The following is a 20,123-nucleotide window of genomic DNA, read 5'->3' as shown; positions in this document are numbered from 1 at the left end:
GATTTTAAAAATTAAAGAAAATTATGTTGTTTAAAGCTGTAATATTATGACAAAAAAACAAAATAAAATAAAGTTTTAATTGTGAAAAACTTTCTAATATTATGGAAATAAAGTCCTAATATTGGGAGAAGAAAATATACAAAGACTATTGAAGAATAATGTTGAAATATTTGGATTTTTTTTTTTAAGCAGCAAAAAAAAAAAAAACAGCGGGCTGCACGGTGGATGAGTGTTTAGCGCGCAGACCTCACAGCTAGGAGACCAGGGTTCAATTCCACCCTCGGCCATCTCTGTGTGGAGTTTGCATGTTCTCCCCGTGCATGCGTGGGTTTTCTCCGGGTACTCCGGTTTCCTCCCACATTCCAAAAAAAACATGCTAGGTTAATTGGTGACTCCAAATTGTCCATAGGTATGAATGTGAGTGTGAATGGTTGTTTGTCTATATGTGCCCTGTGATTGGCTGGCGGCCAGTCCAGGGTGTACCCCGCCTCTCGCCCGGAGACAGTTGGGATAGGCTCATTGTGAGGAAAAAGCGGTAGAAAATGAATGAATGAATGAATGAATGAATGAAAAAAAACGGCAAAAATTGGGGAAAAAAGAAAGTTCATATTCATAAAACGGCTTGTCATTTTTGCGGCCCTCTGTTTTTACATCAAAACTCGCCTTACATCACCGTCGATGAAGGGAACCATTACATAACACGAGGACCACCTGTACCGTGATGGTGTTCACGTCCACTGTAAGCATCCTAGGTCTTTTCTCCTCAGATCACAACCATGGAGTCCAACTTGAAGTCCATGGAGGAGGAAAACAAGGTGATTGAACAGCAAAATGACTCTCTCCTGCATGAGCTGGCCAACCTCAGCCAGTCACTGGTTAACAGTTTAGCTAATGCCCAGCTCCCCCATATGGTAAGGGCCTCAAGGAGCAGCAAGCCAGACAGTTGCAGTTCATAGTCATTGCGTGTTTTACCCACAGATGACACACACCGAGGCACAGATGTGAGGCGTGATTGTGAGAATGCTGAGAGCAAACACATTCACACCGATGCTGGAGCATATCATTATCATCCATGTGTTTTATTGCTTTTTTTTTTTATTGTGCTTATTACCTTATGATCTATTATTAAGCAAGTGATGCTGCTATTTTCAAAAATAAAATTCGCATTAAGCAACCAATCAAATACAACACTAGGGGCATCTTTACATGCTAAGGATATACCGTCTCTCAGCATTCACATAACATTTCAATTTTCTATGGAATATATTGTGTGATGAGGATTTAGTTGTGACACATTCAACACAGATTCATACACAACCAGTGTATTGTCGTAAGATAGATGTTGACAAAGTGTTTTTTTTTAAGAATAATACACAAGAATATACTTAGAATCATCCTATAAGGCTATCCGGCGTCTGTGCTTGGTTGTAACTGCTTCCTGTTGCAACAAAACTTCTGTGTATTGTAAGTGGCACTGTGCATGTGCGAGATCATTTTTATTATTTTTTTAATCAATGAGCAACTGACCTTATTATTATTTTCCTCTGTCACTGTATACATTTTTTTAGGTGGATGGGGAGTTATGCTTATAGGTTATCACATGGTTTGCCTGGTATCAGGCCAGGTATCATGCCCCCGAGTGTCAGTATCAGCCCAAGATCGAAGGCCTGATACCAGACAAACCATGTAATGATCTTATTATTCATTCATTTTCTACCGCTTTTTCCTCACGAGGGTCGCGGGGTGCTGGAGCCTATCCCAGCTGTCTTCGGGCGAGAGGCGGGGTACACCCTGGACTGGTCGCCAGCCAATCACAGGGCACATATAGACAAACAACCATTCACACTCACATTCATACCTATGGACAATTTGGAGTCACCAATTAACCTAGCATGTTTTTGGAATGTGGGAGGAAACCGGAGTACCCGGAGAAAACCCACGCATGCACGGGGAGAACATGCAAACTCCACACAGAGATGGCTGAGGGTGGAATTGAACCCTGGTCTCCTAGCTGTGTTTTTTTTGTTTGTTTTTGGTTAATATTTTGGTTTTCTGGAACAAAATTAATTGTATTCACATGACTTCTTATGGGAAAAATTGATTCGGTTAACATCCATTTTGGTTAGAGTCAGACCTTCTGGAATAAAATCATGATGCTAACCATAGCTTGGTTTATCGTGAACTACAAGCCTGGTGGAATATTGTTGAAAGACGTCTAGACACATATCATTTATTAATTCATTCATTCATTATCTACCGCTTTTTCCTCACGAGGGTGCTGGAGCCTATCCCAGCTGTCTTGGGGCAAGAGGCGGGGTACACCCTGGACTGGTCGCCAGCCAATCACAGGGCACATATAGACAAACAACCATTCACACTCACATTCATATAACATTCATTCATTCATTCATTTTCTACCGCTTTTTCCCAACGAGGGTCGCGGGGGTGCTGGAGCCTATCCCAGCTGTCTTGGGGCGAGAGGCGGGGTACACCCTGGACTGGTCACCAGCCAATCACAGGGCACATATAGACAAACAACCATTCACACTCACATTCATATAACATTCATTCATTCATTCATTCATTCATTATCTACCGCTTTTTCCTCACGAGGGTTGCGAGGGTGCTGGAGCCTATCCCAGCTGTCTTGGGGCAAGAGGCGGGGTACACCCTGGACTGGTCGCCAGCCAATCACAGGGCACATATAGACAAACAACCATTCACACTCACATTCATATAACATTCATTCATTCATTCATTTTCTACCGCTTTTTCCCAACGAGGGTCGCGGGGGTGCTGGAGCCTATCCCAGCTGTCTTGGGGCGAGAGGCGGGGTACACCCTGGACTGGTCACCAGCCAATCACAGGGCACATATAGACAAACAACCATTCACACTCACATTCATATAACATTCATTCATTCATTCATTCATTCATTCATTCAGTCATTCATTCATTCATTCATTATCTACCGCTTTTTCCTCACGAGGGTTGCGAGGGTGCTGGAGCCTATCCCAGCTGTCTTGGGGCAAGAGGCGGGGTACACCCTGGACTGGTCGCCAGCCAATCACAGGGCACATATAGACAAACAACCATTCACACTCACATTCATATAACATTCATTCATTCATTCATTTTCTACCACTTTTTCCCAACGAGGGTCACGGGGGTGCTGGAGCCTATCCCAGCTGTCTTGGGGTGAGAGGCGGGGTACACCCTGGACTGGTCGCCAGCCAATCACAGGGCACACATAGACAAACAACCATTCACACTCACATTCATATAACATTCATTGATATATTTAAAAAAAATATATATATATATAAACAATTTGTTTGTTCATTGTAGTGAATGTGAGTGACAAAATTCTATGTACATTAGTAGATGATTTCTAATGAGTAAAGTGTAAATGACGTTCTCTTTCTACAGAAGCCACTGGCACACAAAGAGCCTCTTCTTCGGACTAACAGCTGCTTACAGCTCCACCAGCAGGTGAGCCTTCATTCATTGCTTTTTATTCCCATGTGTTCATAATACAAACAGAATATCCCTTTTATTCAATTGATACAAAAAAGTTTGAACATTGAAATGTCATGATAATACATGTATGATCTTTGAATGCCATGTCTTGTAAATTCTCCAATTTATCCCCCCAGTAATGTCAACAGCGACAGGGGTTGGTCATCAAGCACAATAAATCATCCTTTTTTTTCTGATATATCAAATGACTTGTACTCACTGCATATATTTGGGACAGCCTTCTAAGGGACCAATAGGGTTGCTGATTTGCCTTCTGGTGTGGTGGAAGCCATCATGCTGTTCTGTGTGATGGCTGCATGGTGGACAAAGGGGTTAGGGCGCAGGCTACACACCTAGGACACTACTGTGTGTGATTGTGTGTGTGTGTGCAGTATGGAGGGTGGGAGGGAGGGGCTTTCTTAGTATTTGTTTTTCCTTTTAATTGATTTCATTTGGGCGGCCACGGTTAGCGCGCAGACCTCACAGCTAGGAGGACCAGGGTTCGATTCCACCCTCGGCCATCTCTGTGTGGAGTTTGCATGTTCTCCCCGTGCATGCGTGGGTTTTCTCCGGGTACTCCGGTTTTCCTCCCACATTCCAAAAAAAACATGCTAGGTTAATTGGCGACTCCAAATTGTCCATAGGTATGAATGTGAGTGTGAATGGTTGTTTGTCTATATGTGTCCTGTGATTGGCTGGCAACCAGTCCAGGGTGTACGCCGCCTCTTGCCCTAAGACAGCTGGGGTAGGCTCCAGCATACCCGCAACCCTCGTGAGGATAAGCGGTACAGAAAATGGATGGATGTTTTGTGTGATGCTGCTTCAAATGCACAATGAAGTTAAACATCCTTGGTTATGTGCCACCACCGGAAACTTGTGCATAGAAAGTTTTATCTCTTTTTCATCCAACGTCAATTCTACTCCTTGCTGCTTTGTTAGTACATTAGTGTGTACTGTAGTGTAGTAATCTTCATGTTGATTTGAATAATTTCCTCTAACAGCTCATGTTTTTGGACCTTCAGGAACCAATCGAACAGAACTTTGATGCCTATGTGACCTCTCTAACGGACATGTACACAGCCCAGGACCAATACCACAGTCCGGAAAACAAAGCCTTGTTGGACAACATCAAGCAGACGGTCCAAGGGATCCAAGTGTAACATTTTGGATGAAAGGAGCTTCCTGATGATCCTTGCAAGATGTGAGACAATGAAGGTTTCATTCTCCTTGGTGCATCACCGTTACCGATCATGTATAGTGTAATATATTCTGAATTCTTTAAGAAAAAGAGAGGTATTATGCTTAGCGAGAGACATTGAGACGAATCCTTTTCTTTTTGGGGTCTTGCTTCAAGGAAGAACAAAAAAACAGCAAAATAGTTTTTGAGGACATTCACATTTTGTACGTTTTCATATGAGCTGACATAGCGTCATGTAATGTTTCTAGCTGCTCACATATGCACATTTTAGTGTATATTACTGAACAGTAAGCTGATTCCAACTGAACATGCGTTCTTTTTATTGCTTGACCACATTTTAGATGAAAAAAAAAACAAAAGCTGAGCTGGACAGTGATACAAAATGACAAAAACATGAGGAGGAGACTATAATAATATTTCACCTCAAGGGGTGATTTTAGCTTTTCTGTTTTCTTCTATGTCTTGCTTGTAGAGTGTTCAAGGGCAAGAACTGGCTTGCAAATTGCTTTATTTTTTGACAATGCTTGACAAATGTGGTTTCTTTTCATCTCAAAAAAAAAATGTGTAGCTGAAATGGGGGAATTTTTAATTGGTGCTGTAAATGAATCTGCAGAGGAAACTGACCGGACGTGTGTATGAATGTATGTATGAGCAGTTATATTGTAAACATCATTACACGGAAACCCGATGGTGGAAATCCCATTATTTAGGAGAGCAAATGAATTGGAATGGGAACAGCATGTAAGTTGACATCAAAATCTCCAACACAAATGTTGTGTAATGACAATGATCCAATGATGACATCACAATCAAATCAAAATCCGACCTGTGTTGCTAGAATCAAGAAATATCTCAGCAATATAAAACGTAAATCATTTCTTTATTGTAGTTACAAGATACAATCTGCAAAGTGAAAAAAAAAATGTAGGGTATATGCAATTTCTTGTTTATAAGCAAAGCGAGGCAACACTAATCTTTTTAATATAACCTATGTAAAATATTGATTTTTATACAAATCTTTTAATACAAAATGTTTTTAAAAAAGCAGAGGAAACCTGACTACTGAGTTGTAGAAGTGAAAGGAAATACGTTCCACATTTTTTTTCTGTAAGATTTTGCACAGGGACACCTTCGTTTCCATGTTTTGATGTTCTTACAGAACTAAAAGCAGTACCCGAGAGACAAAAAGGAGGGTTTTGTAAAGAGTATTTATAGAAAGCGGGACTTACAGGGTCACTGTCCCCACTTATGTGCCAGTAGACTATTTGCACTTGTCCTTGAAGATATTATCCTTAGAAACGGCGTTGTGCAATTTTCCAGGTGACCTCTTTGGCACACGATTGGAGTAACTAACTGTTTGGAGCCACTGTGTGGATTTAGTACCACTGAAAAAGGAAGAACAGGGAAGAGGATGACTATAATCATAGCAGTACTGTAGGCTATTGTAAAAACATTATCAATGTTCATTTTTGCTATGTTTAGGAAGATAAAGTTATCCCCCAGCAGCACTTTATATCTAATCACTGTACAAAGGAATTAAGTATAGTCAATCAATTCAAAGTTTGAAAAAAAAAAAGCAGAAGAAAACAAAGGCCTGGTTAAAAAAACAAGACCTTTGAGGGGTGATACAATCCAGCATCACACACCCTGCGTGACTGTATGCACCCCACCATTCTCCTGTTCTAGTTGTTAGCAGTCATCAGAATTTGCCTTGTCCAGAGCGAATGCAGCTGAATCTCATTGAATGAACTTTGCCGTCCTCTTCCGGGACTCACTCTCTCTCTCCCGTGAATCATCCATGACTGCATTCGCCTTTTTCCCCACAGCATCGTGTCTGCAGCTTTTTGCCAATATAGTGATGCTTCAGTAGAGTAATAGCTAGTACAAGTTTTTTGGATTAATTCTCATTATCAGTCAAAATGGAAAAAGGGATTATTAAAGCACAAATTGCTCTTCTGATGTTGGTACATAAATAACACAATTTGAAAAGTGATCTATGACTATCTATATGGAACGCGACAAAGGGTGTCACATATTTAGAATGATGACTTTTCATTTAAAAAAAAAACATATTGTGGAGATCATCAGAGTTTATTATTTTATTTACACCGTTTCATTTGGAGATGGGTTTCAGTGACCATTAACAAAGACTGGATTTTGTATAAACTATTGTGCTCTCTGTGGAACTGAAGTTTGATTTATTTTTGTACGACACAGCATGGATTTGTTGACATTTTAATTTTGCTATAAATGTGTGAGATCACAAGTTGCTGTGATATTTCATTTATAAATCGTGAACTTTGTACAATTTTTGTCATGCTGGATGTTGACACATCTTATCTCTGAATAAAGAAAAAATGTGTTGCCAGAGGCCTGTAAATTGCCTCATGTTCTTGGTTTGTTTTTGTTTGTTTTGGGGTTTTTTTTTCATACTTGGCAACACATTGTAACTCAAACAAAGAATTCCAGAATGATGTGGAAATGATTACTGTGTAGGGCATCCCGGAAGATCATCACACTGACGATGCATCTAATCTCACAGCCCCAACGGGGTTAGAGTTCATGGTATCTGCAATTGTTCACAATGCATTTTTGGTCAATATACAGATTCACCAGCAGATGGCAGCAAACTCAAACTAGACAACTCAAGGTGGCCCCTCTATCATTTAAAATTACATGATGATGATTAAACATATATCATGATGTCAGCTCCTATTGAATAGAAGAATAACTACACCTATTCATATATATAGCGATACCTAAATTAACCTGTAGGTCAGTGTTTTTCAACCTTATTTTGAGCCACGGCACGTTTTTTACATTGGAAAAATCTCGCGGCACAACACTAACCACCTCACGTGCATCACTAAGTCTATTGAAAAGGAACGAGGCAATCAGCTACGTGTTGCCACACGGACGAATATTACATTGCACTGCCAGTCTTTACACTACGGACACTCGACAATGACATAATATCTGCAGGAAATAATAATAAATGTTCATTAAAAATAATGATATTCATTAATTCCTGACGGCACTTCTGACGATTTCTCGCGGCACAGTACAAAGAACACATTGACATACTGTATAAAATACAGTAATAAGAAGATTAATAACAACAGTGTGTCACTTTTATCCCTGTGGTGGTTCTGCGTGCCTTGCCTGCATGTCTGATAGGAAAACCTTTTTTCCTCCCATTTCAATTTTTTAGTGATTCTGGTGTTTACAGACAAACATTACATTTTTTATTAATTTATGAGCGCGTTCTCGTAACCGCACAATGTAAACGAAGGGCCACCTGAAGTGTTTTTTGTGAATTGTTTAATGTTATGATTAAGCAGCTATGGAGTAAGCAGTATAGATAGACTGTAACATGTCAGAGCATCCTAATAAATAACATATGAGTGCCATAATGCATTATTGCATCGTATCGTGGTTTGAATTAAAAGCCTAGCTTGACCATCATGAAAGCAATTGTACAGAAATGCATTCTACAAAAAGAACAGGATATTTGACTTTGTTTAGAGACATATTGATGTCTGTGCTTCCAACAAAGGGACGTAAATGTGTTTATTTGTGTCTGTGTTGCAATGCACACAATTGGGTCAGCGGCAGTACAGTCACAGATGTTTCCTGTTCTTCACTGAGATCAGAGCACGGTTGGATCCCAACAACAAGTTTGGAAAACAGGATGGACAAATAAACAATGCAAATGTAATCCCATACTGTGCAGCAGGGGTGTGTTGCCAGTTGGTTTTGTATTTTGCAAAGTCATATTACTTAAATGTCTTTTATGTCATTTATTTGGATCCCATTTGTAGGTTAAATAGTGCTAGTTTGTGCTGAAATTGAAAATGACAAATTACATAATAGCCAAGCCAAAGTTTTGTATTGCATCAATAAAAGATTTGGTGCTGGCTACATACAGTTGTCAAACACGCTTACCAGGAATTAAATGGTGACGGTGTGAATGGTTTTACAGTCTGTACGGGCCCTGGGATAGACCGCCAACCAGTTCAAGGTGTATGTAGTGTACCCAAAGTCAGTTGGGATAGGCTCCAGCTCCTAGCAACGCTGAACAAGATAAACTAAAGAAAACGGATGGATGCTTTGGCCAGAAGTTTACTTTAATTTTGGACCCTTAATCATTTTTTGGAAGGCGCCATGTTTTCTGCCCTTGGGAATTGTGTACAGATCCTTGCAACATGGGGCTGTGCATTATCAAGCTGCAGCTTAAGGTAAAAAATAATGGACTTTAGGATCTCTGTGCATGTTGTCCATAATATTCTCCTGCCCGTACCGTAGCCCCACCACCATCAATGGCCACTAAATCTTTAACATATTCACCGAATATATCATCCAATTGGTGTACAATATGGTATTTGGGGCAAATGGTGGTAACAGCAGATACTGACTGGTTTGCGGACCCTAGTCGCTTGTCATGGCACACTTCATGGTGTCTAATCAGCATTTTGATATGCTTCACCTGTGAGGTGGGTGAATCATAGATTATGAATGCTCACTAACAGATAAAGATGGATTTGTGATCAATAGGCCTTTTATGTACATAAAAATATTTCACATCTTTGAGTTCATCTCGTGAAAAATGGGAGCAAAAACAAAGTTGATAGTTTTGTCGAGTATACCGAACTTGCTTATGTTTTAATGACCAATCATAAAATCTCGTAGGTGTGACTGGCGGGCTACATTTTCTTAAATTGCCCAATAGGGAGGTCATAATGATGCCAGTCAGATCTGCCCAGCAACAAGTGACAGTAAAGGAAGACTGAATACATTTTTTTAGCTAGCTAATTTTTAAATCTTGTGACGGTTTAGAAGGAATGGCAAATAATTTATCTTAATAAAAAAAAGACAGGAAGAGAGTTATCCTCCCTCGTACATACCTGAGTGCTTGTACGGTTGTATGATTGAAAACACACACTGTGTCTTTGACTGCTTGGCCTTCCAGACCCGCGCGTGCACGCTTTGGCGCGTGAGCGGCAGCAGTGGCTGTGCTGTTGCTCGCCTGCTCGGGTGCTGCTCGGCTCACTGCTAGCAATGGCGCTGCGGGCTGCCCAGCTCCTCTCTCCTCGCCTCTTCCTCGTCTCGGCTTGGCTTTTGCTCGCTAGCGGACCATATTCGGTTCTCTCTTGTCCGAGTCGGTGTTTATGTTTCCGAACCACCGTGCGATGTATGCATCTGAACTTGGAAACTGTACCGGCTGTCTCTCCTCAGACCACCATTCTGTAAGTAGCCCCCTCTTTGTATTTCCCTCGACTCTTAACAGGAACAGATTTGGGAACTTTTTTCTACATTCCCATCCATCTGTTAACCTTGCACAGTGTCTTTAACTTCAGTCTTAACTTTAACTTCAATCACGCCGAAATGCAAACAAAGGCTTTTGTGGAGTGTTTGGGATATTTTCCAATATATCCCAAGAAGTTTCTAGCAACACCTGCCTAGCTTAGCTTTTGGCTGGAGAGGTTAATGGTCAAGGCTTTTAGGGTCACACAGCTGCTCAAAGGAAGGTGGAAGTGGAAGGTGCAAGTCCTGTGTGGAGGTCAAACTTATGAAGGCGCTTTAAATGGAACTGGAAGTTTTGAACATCCATGTTCGTGCAATGGAAACATTGTTTTGTACTTACCTGTTGTGTTCAATTGACATCACATCTGTGATGATGTAATGAAGTGCCAGACACTTGTGAATTTGTCCTGGATGTTGTACTTTCTCAGAAGCAAATGTACATCATTGTACCTTTTGAAGGGTAAAATGGCTTGTAACTAGGTTCATAGTGTTTTTTTTTCCCTTGACAAGTTCAATAAATAACCCTGCAGGGGTTTATAGTCGGCATTTATAGTGGAGTAGGTCCTCAGTTTACAAATGAGTTCCTTTCCTATGACACACTGTAGTACCTAAATTATCAGTTTATCGTACATAGAATACATGGACAAGATCCTTTAATATGTCTAAGGATATGATCCTTATCTTTGATAATGGTTACGTAGTTGGCAGCACATGTTGATTGGTGTTTTTGTCCCTTTCTTAGCCTTTTTGCAACGTCTGGTTTCACTTCGGAAGTTGACTTTCCCTTTCTTATGTGTGCTGCCACTGTGTTTGGGATACATGATGAAGGGCGGGGGGCAATGTTCTCCTTCCTCGGTATCTATGCATGGCAGCGTATTCTTAACCCGCATGCATGCAGTCGGGGGTGTGTGGTGTTTATAAACCAAACTGTTAAGCTCAAAAATAAGTTTTCAAGGAATTTATGTGAGTGTGGTATAACCAGAGAATGTCAAAACATCTGAACTTTGAGAGACAAAAATTGAGCCATACTATGTATTTATTTATTTTTGCTGAAATAAATGCATGGCTCGTGTCGTATCGACAGTGACTTGTGGAGGTAACCCTCATTCTTACTGGGTATACACTCGTTGTTCCATATTTTTCCATATGTCATACACAAGAATACACAGCAACTAAGCGGAACTAGGTTCCTTGTCACGGAAATCCGACCAAAACTGGGCTCACGGGACCAATTGCTTGTAAGTTAAAAATGATGTACTACACTGCTGATGGGAATGTCATAAAACTTTATGTAAAAAAATCTGAACTTACCCCTTTAAAGTAGAATAAGTTTAATAATGAGGCACATTCATGGAAACTGGGCCCGAGGGGGCAAAAATTTACTTCCACTGAACTCCTGTTTCTGATTTCGATGCTTTGCACCCAGCTCAATGGCTCCTTTTTTCATCCAACAGGCAATACAGCCGCCAATCAAGCAAACCCTCAGATACATTGGTGCCTTTGTGTGGAATTGGCTCTGTAATCTACTTGTCGATGCAGTGACCTATTAATAGCTACATTCATCTTGGGAATAGGGGGAATTGGAGGACAAAGGGGCATCTTAGTCCGCTTGAACCACAGCAGCCACTTTGCAGAAAATGGCCTTGTCCTTTAACATATGGGGTCGGCCCACAACAGCCTTGAAGTGGACCCATCATTCAACCCAGGCACACCCCACACCCCACCCCTCCCCGTCCTTTGCCACAGCAATGAGAGGATTGTTTAGGTGTTCTTGCAGGATGTCTAAAACTGTTGCGCAGCTGATCCCACCTAAGTGCTCGCTGTCATTTCCTACATGCTTTCATGCTTGGGAGCTTTGAAGTTGTAGCCTTCCCTCACCTGTCTGTCATCAGGTCAAGACATGGCTCCTTGGCCATTCCGCCATTGCTGTAATATAACAGTCAACACGACCCTATGCAGGGGAACAATTGGTTTACTTTTTACATTTTTCTGACCAATAAATGTAGTTAGAATGCTGTATTCTCATGTTAAACGGTCAGATCTGGAACCAATCAATCACAATAAATGACGTTACTGTAGTGATGTGAAGTTTATACCCACATGTAGCTGGTTCATTTATTTATAAATAAAATTAAAAAAATGAACTGTTAAACTGAATGAATGGATGCATAAGGTACTCTGTAGCATGATAGATAGTAGAGGTATTTACATAGTTTGTGTGGCTGTATCAATCCAGAAAATCATTATTATCAGTGGTCATTTTCAGTATTTAATTCATTAAGGCGCTGTCAGGCAATCTCTTCAAACTTGTGTTTTATCCTGTTGTAAAATATGTTGGCTTGCCAAAATCAGTCAGCAGTGGACTTGGACCAAGAGACTGATTTTTCTCCAGATTTTTTTCTGACAGCCATGTGTTTTTCAGCTGTTTTCTCAACGGACTCTAGGCATGATAGTAAATTATGATTCCTCGCTATAGTAACACATCTCAAGAATGCCTTTTTCTGAAATTATATTGGATAGAGGTTTTTTTTGCTGGGCTGCAGATGAAATTACCTTCCTGTAAGTTGTGGATTTGTACATTAGTGTGCATCAGTAGTTGCATTAGGAATCTTACTAGGTTGCTATTCAAATTTGTGTTTCATATTTTTTTCAACTGAGGTTTTGGGCTTTGGTCCATTTGCAGACTTTGTGGATTAATTTGGGTCTGTCAGTCTGTCATTCAGTTATAATCCACCTATTATGCTAGGTGGCTGTCATTTATAACCGGTGGGAGGAGTCTTTAAGGTCTCTCTATTCATTTCTGTTAAGTTGGTGGTTACTATTTATGATTTGTGAACAGCGATTACCTCACAGTCATTGACTCGGATATATTGTACATGGGCGTGTGTGCATGCAAGACTTACCGCATCAGGCCCTGGCCCACCACCACCAGTCATGCCAGAGAAGGGGGAAGTGTGGCAAGTGAGTGCTTACACTAGCCAAACAACTTTAGGTGCCCAAGCACGGTTTGAATGGCCAAGTGTGACTATGCAATTAATGTGAATGTCCCTCAGTCCACTTGCTGGCCCAAATCAGTGACCGAGTAACACTGAGTCAGGGAGGGAAAGTGGAGTTCCATTGTTTGGATTTTGCTGCAGTCAGGCTTTGTGAACCACTCAGTCTCTGCAGCATTATGGAATGCAAAGCCAGAAATCCCCAAAGCTTTGCTCATTTGCACAGTGAGATTAGACTCAAGGTAGTTGTTGAAAGAAACTACACTGCTCCCTCCAGCCACAATGTAGCCAACTATTACCATCTTCTTTTGAATAGAAATCTTCAATGTCAAACTTTCACTTTATTTCAAAAGACGGTGATAACGCTTCATTGCAGTGTAATACATCGATTATAATGAATATTCTGTTTGTAGCTTGCCGCTTACTCCATTGTTTACATTTGCGAGCAACTGTTAGCTTTCCCTACACATAAATCCCTGCAGCAATATGAAGGAGGAGAGGCTGCATTGCGGGAGTCAACAGCAAAAAAGATGGTATAAAGGTTGCTGGAAAAAGGCGGTATCAACCATGTTTACCATCAAGTCATGAGGAACGTGAGATGATGCTAAACCGGGTGAAGAGAGAATACCGCGAATGCAGCATGATTGCGCTCAAGATTGAACATTAGATTCACTTTTTCTATGTTTACTTATCGATGATTCACAATTTTATTTCAGCGGCTATTTTTCCATAATGTTGTTTACATTTTAATAAAACTTTGCACACATATTTGGCTTTGACTTTTGTCTAAACTCTGTTTGTGAAAACATATGGGGATGTGTATCGTATATCGATATCCTCTTCTCTCGGCCAGGTAACATTGGAAAGGCGTCCGATAGTCCAGCTTCGTATAGTCCAATAACTTCACAAAACAGTCCTATGTGCTGTATTTTTCTCTTGCTGGTCGGGAATCATAAACTCCAACCACTTCTGTCTGATGCTTGCATCTTTAGAAAAGCTAAACTACATAAATTATCTTTTCAAAAATTCCTAAGTTACGGATAAACAAATTCACCAAATTCCCGATCTCATTTCACATCACTGAATAAACTGAATTCTTCATCTTTAGGTTGGTTTTATTTATTCCCTTTTTGTTTCTCTTTTAAATGATTCCGTTTCTTCTTTTAGTCAATGTTCGTGTTTAGGTATTCATGAGTCACACAACCCTGGCCCCACACAGTCTGTGGTAAAGAGTACTTGGGTATGTGTCACAAACGTGTTTCTTGACCACAAACAAAGAAGGAGAGGTCAACACATGGTATTCAGATGTACGATGTAGGCTAGGCAGCATCCACTTTTACTCACTGTCTGGGTCCAGTCAAGTACTTCTTCTGCAATGCTGCTTATCCACATATACCATATAACGTAAGGTCCATCTGTGAACTCCAGACTGTTTGATTCTTTGCATGCACTCCATTAGCAATGCCGAACCTGTCCGTACTGTGAAAACGTTTTAGCGCATATACACTCTAATGATGCCTAATGAATCCGCTTTCATTGGGACAGCTGTGTCATCCAGCGCAAGATGTGTGCTCCAGTCCTCAGGTAAAAAATGCTGACGGCAAACGAGAATCTTGTTAAGTCGTTGCAGTGAAATTGAGGGGTATGTATCCACTCTTCTGTCTGTGAATGAGGCTGAGGCAAGCGGTCAGCCAGGTGTTTTAAATGATCAAAATATGGCAGGATACTGCAGCTATTACATGTTATCATCAGTGTACGTGTTAATACATGATCACAGTATATATATATCAAACGTTGCAATGTTGTTAGAGGATTTTTCATAGTCAAAATAGATGTATCCCAATGACAACATTGTATTAACTTGTTTTCTTGTGTTATAATGCACAGAAAAGGGAAAGAAATATGTGTTCAAGTTTCACATAGGGATTGTGAACAATGGGCAAAAAAAGTGCAGTTCCACTTTAAGCCACTGGCAGTGTGGCGCGGCTCAAGTGGGATCAATTCCCCCTCACATTCCCCCCTCAATTTACTGAGCAGCCCAGGGTGTAGTCTGCCTTTCGTAGTCAACTGGAATAGGCTCCGCCTTCCGTGCAACACTGAAAAATGATGGATGATGGCAGTCATTGTCTGTGACTGACTATAAAGTAAACAAGAATGCATCATTCACATGTACAAGATTACCAGTACTGTAAGTGACCTTGGATTTGATCTCCTTGCAGCTGTTTAATGCAGCCTCCGCCTTGTGCCCATTTTGTCTCCCATTACTCGGTGCATGACTTGAATTGTTTTATACTGATTAAATGTCTTTATTTTACCATTATACTATCATTACTGCATTAAGTAGCATACTTTAATTTATGTAAAGTTGAATTATGAATTATTTTTTGTGCATTCAGTTGTAGTGGGAGCGTGGATGTGGAATTTGACGAGACTGCTGGATTACAGTTAAATCAATGCATGCCCTTTTGTTACATCACCACAAGTCATAATTATCAACCTATTTATTCTCAGTCAGAGCAAGAGCCCAGGTTTCTTCACATTGGTTTAGGGTACAACCAATGAATGATTATTACTGTAAATTCAGGCCTCCCAAACTTGCTAGTACAGATTTATTGGTATTCCCTTCAGTTTTTAACGACACCGCTGTGTAGCTTTGCTGCCACGTTAAACACATTGACCAATAAGTACTCTAATTCTCTGTATGCAAGTCGAATAAACCGTCCCTAAATCACCCTTGTGAACTCACTAGACCTCTGTTTTCATTCAATAAAGATGCAGTGTTCCCAAAGCTCTGCAATCAGATTGCTAGGGTTGCCCAGGCTAAATAGGACATTCTCATTATCTTTTGACATGTGGAAGACCCAAAATATGTTGACCCTATACACTCTAGCAGTACAGAGGCCCTTTAATTGGAATGGGGAAAACTATTGAAAACTATTCTTTTCGAGTAAGAAGCAGAGCTGTATTAAAACATTGGATCTGGTCATGGTTTTTCTCTATACGGTACTGAGGCTTTTGTTGTCTAATTTACGAGGTTTGCTCATGACTGATGGAGAAAAATGTTCACTTTCAGGCCTTTTGTTTGAGCTGAGGTCAGAATAGTGTGTCAGAGTTCACAGTGGCAAAGCGGCACACAATAAATATGTTCTGGAGCAAAAATCAGCCCAATAGCAACAACCCTATAACTAATTGTGATACTTACTATATTAGCCCCCTTTCCCATGTCATGTGTTTCAGAAAAAATGATAATAACAGCAGTTGTCTTAGCAGATCCAAAAGTTTTACTTATGAAGTGATGAACGTGTAATGTTATTCTGCATGCCGACATGATCAGATTATACTTTTCACTCCCTGCGAGCATGCATGCACTCACGGGATATATTTGGTCTAATGTCATAGCACCAAGACTTCGAGTTCACTCCTGCCAAATGAGTCTCTCCTTCCCTCCCATCACAGACAGCTGATGCCTTAAACACTCCCTGCTGCTGCAGACAACACACTGACCTGATTCAGCCTTTTCTACAAGGACACACAGTCACTCGAGATCAAAAACAACATTTTTACAAACATGTCCTAATGTTTCATTGACATCACTTGTGACAAATAATATCCCTGCCGATCCAGTCTGTCTATTCCCTTCAAGCAACAACATACATACATTTTTCAACAGCTTCAGAATTATGTTACATTCCACTGCTTGGCAGTAGAGAGTCTGTGATTGATATACTAACCCTACATCACCTACTTTGTTTGTAATAATCGACTGTACATAGTTTATTGAGGATTCTAAATGTTTTTAAGCAACTGAGACAAAATGGAGTGCACTACTGACTGCAACAAAAAGATGTGCTGTGGATTCAGTCTTAATTAGTGGCTGCTCATGACACCTTGCACCTTGACTTTTAACAAATTCATTCAAATCGCAAATATCAGACTCATATGGAGCTGATTTGTTTTGTCTGTTCTTAGTTATTTTTACCTGACATACTGTATTTGTCAACCCAATAATAGTCACCACAGACCTGTTATCACAAAAACATATTTAAGATTTAGCAATCTCTGATTATGTTTGTATATTTGTGTGTCATTAATTGTTTTAAAACGGAGAATGTCCCAGAATGCACTGTGAGGAGGCATATTTTGGGGACAGTAATATACAAGGATAGGTTGGCTGTGAAAGTAAACTTGAACCTTTGATGGCCTCTATTCCTCATCACCAGACAATTTAATCATTTGGACCTTTAAGTTTTGCCTCTGGAAGCTTCAGATGCAGGTTGGAGGATAAAATTCAGTTGCCTTTGTGTGTCCCTTGAGACGCTGTATCATGTCAAACACGGTATTTACACTATTATTGTGTTCTGTTGTAGTAAGTAGTGATAGTGTAAAGCTTAATTTTACACGACAAAGTAACAAGAACAATGCATATATGCCTTGCATGCTGATTAAAATCTTCTGTTTAATCATGCATGTAATCCCGCTGCTTCATCTTATTCAGGAACCCTATCCTATCCTTAAGGTAGATTCCTCACCAGAAATAGTGCTTAGGCCTTGAAGACTGTCTTAGGTTGGTGCTGCTTGAACCAGCATGTAGTTCTGTGCATGCTTTCTTCCCTCACAGCTGGAGGCTGGTAGGCGGGACAGCCACTGCCTCAGCATGCCCGGAAAGTGCACTCCACATTTTGGGCCTGTCGCCTTGTTTTCCTAAGGGTGGTGGTCCTCTTCACCCCATAGTGATCCTTACCCTTCCCACAGAGGACCCTCATCTTTATTAACAACGTATTTGACAGTTTGACATTTTCGAAGTGCTGTAATCTGATGAAATGGTTGTGGCATTGGTTGATATGGTACTATGCAAAAGAAAATATACTCTCTAGAAATAACACTGTTCATATACGTAGCTGTTGAAGAGTCCAAACTAAAGTATCTACATCTAGTCTGGATCTCTACACTTGCTCTATATGAAACAAGTCAGCACATGAAAAAGTTGGTCTCACTCGGATTGGATCCATATGTGTAGGGGCTTGTACAGAGAGAGTGAACTATAAACATTTGACTGGCTATGAAGTCAGTTGATTTTGTTATTGGGCCCATATTATTTCAGAAATACTAGAGACCAAAAAAACCATAAATGTATTTATTTTGTTTTGTCTATTGTGTGTACAATGAAATGAGCTGCTGCATAAACACAACCCAATAGATTGCATTAGCTTGCCTGTGTGTTATTTAATAGACTTATATAAGTGTGTTTGATTACATTTTAATGGAGAAAATTGTCATCACAATTGCTGTATGACATTTTCGAATGGTCAGTGAAGTATGTTAAGTATGATGGAGATATTATACAACTTCATGTCGAAAAAAGTATCCTTTTAAGAACTCATTATTTCATTGGATTTGTTTTGGGAGCACCGATGATTAACAGAATTTCAGGCCCCGACGCTGTCTTTACACACATTTTTTGAATTAGGGGTTCAACAAGAGGGACAGTTATGACAAGCCTTGTGGTTATTATGTTTTGGGCAAAAGTTATATAAATGTACTTGACTTGTACCTTGACAAGAGAATTTTTCTGAGATGAGTAATGTTGTCCATTATCCTCGAGGATCATTCCATAGCAGGTCATTTGTGGACTATAGTTCCCGCAGATGGGTGTTTTCCTACTTAACAATATCTTTTTATTGTCTTTGTGTTTTTCCGGAATTCATTGTCTACTTTCTTTTGCTCTGCAGGGACCTGAGATTCAACAAAATCAAGGATTTACAACCTGGATCTTTTAGTCGATTAAAGAACCTCAACACACTGTAAGTTTAGTTTTGCAGGTAAACTTGTCATGTTTTCTGTTTACAAATATATAAAATCAGAAATGCTGTATGTAAACTTTCCCAAATGAGTTCCCTGGAAACACACAATGCTTGCTCTGGCTGTTCTACTTTCACACATGTAGGCCGGCGTTGTAATGGTGGAAGAATTCATGTTTCCACTTCCACAGAGAAGACTATTAATGCCCAGATGCACAAATGGACATTGTCAACTTAATGGTGTCTGTCCAGTTTAATGGCTTACTCAATCTCTGCAAATTTGGATTGGCTTGTAACAGATTAAATATTACATTTAAATAAATGGTTTGTTTCATTTTTCGTGCAGACAGCAAACACAATGTAATAAAAAATAAAATGAAAAACAAGGAAGGAATTTGCCAATGAATGCAATTGTCAAATTATAAAATATATAACAATATATAACAATTTTCTTAGCTACAAGCTTTTTTCCCCCTTGAATAGTGATCAATATGTGGCCGACACATACAGTGGCCAGATTAGGATTCATCAGAAAACATACCCCATGCAGTAAAATGAACTAATTCAAAAATAACTTTATATTTTGTTTTTTGCAGCCTCCTTAACAACAATCATATACGAAGGATCCCCAGGGGGGCGTTTGAAGATCTGGAAAATCTCAAGTATCTGTAAGTTGGCGTTATATCAGTTTCATGTTTGCTTACAGGTCATGTGATGTGTGTTGGCGACAAGGTAGCCAAAAAAAAACAAAAAACTGCCAAACTTGCAATGAAAGAGAGTGATGGATGACTGCTGAAGAGCTTAGTCGGTAAAAAAAATTGACTACTTTGTCCAAATGACATGGAGGAGGTGTTTGTGTCAGTTAAGTGCACTTTTGTTATCACCAGTCTTCCTTTTTTTCTTAGTGAGCATCATGTTGACATATGACATATTACTACATAATACCCAAGTAGATTGAGTATTAAATAAAAACACCAACTGTAGTGTTTCCCATATGGCCCCCCGCAAAAAAATTTTGACCCTCACAAATAGATATGGCAGTACCCGCTCACCCTTGCTCATGGGCACATTATAGTGAGACTGTCTGCAAATGTCGCTTGTTGTAACAACTCCATACATTAGGTGGCCGTATGCATCGTAACTCCGCTTCTAAACACGCCTTATACGCAAGTGTTCTAGTCACTTTTTATGGTCTGATAGCAGAGTTTTTTTCACATAACAAACAACCCAAATAGAAAGAACATAAGAGTGCATTTATATTTGTTTATGTCTCATATTTTTTTAGTCCATTTTTGTCTCTCCAGCAGCCTT

At 40.0% G+C, this 20,123-nt stretch overlaps 2 protein-coding genes across 6 annotated transcripts in view; both read left to right on the top strand.

Moving 5' to 3' along the window:
* myt1lb (myelin transcription factor 1-like, b) overlaps positions 1–4,889 on the top strand; it is a 134,476-nt gene extending 129,587 nt beyond the window's left edge. For 2 of the 3 annotated variants that reach the window (XM_078796006.1, XM_078796004.1), the window contains 3 exons: positions 768–911; positions 3,430–3,492; positions 4,542–4,889. In XM_078796006.1, coding sequence (XP_078652132.1) covers positions 768–911; positions 3,430–3,492; positions 4,542–4,679 — 345 coding nt within the window. In that variant the 3' untranslated portion in view covers positions 4,680–4,889. The remainder of the gene's footprint in view (positions 1–767; positions 912–3,429; positions 3,493–4,541) is intronic. The other variant, XM_078796005.1, reaches the window with a different exon arrangement.
* Positions 4,890–9,645: 4,756 nt separating this feature from the next.
* pxdn (peroxidasin) overlaps positions 9,646–20,123 on the top strand; it is a 38,448-nt gene continuing 27,970 nt past the window's right edge. For 2 of the 3 annotated variants that reach the window (XM_058090951.2, XM_058090949.2), the window contains exons 1-3: positions 9,649–9,963; positions 18,744–18,815; positions 19,409–19,480. In XM_058090951.2, the coding sequence (XP_057946934.2) occupies positions 9,776–9,963; positions 18,744–18,815; positions 19,409–19,480 (332 nt within the window). In that variant the 5' untranslated portion in view covers positions 9,649–9,775. Of the gene's footprint in view, positions 9,964–18,743; positions 18,816–19,408; positions 19,481–20,123 lie in introns of all 3 variants that reach the window. The other variant, XM_058090952.2, reaches the window with a different exon arrangement.

The sequence above is a fragment of the Doryrhamphus excisus genome, linkage group LG14 (assembly GCF_037039965.1).
Source record: "Doryrhamphus excisus strain RoL-2023G ecotype Guam linkage group LG14, RoL_Dexc_Guam_v1.1, whole genome shotgun sequence".
Taxonomy (NCBI): domain Eukaryota; kingdom Metazoa; phylum Chordata; class Actinopteri; order Syngnathiformes; family Syngnathidae; genus Doryrhamphus; species Doryrhamphus excisus.
The sequence above is the reverse complement of the archived record's forward strand: the minus strand, read 5'-3'. Positions and strand labels throughout refer to the sequence as shown.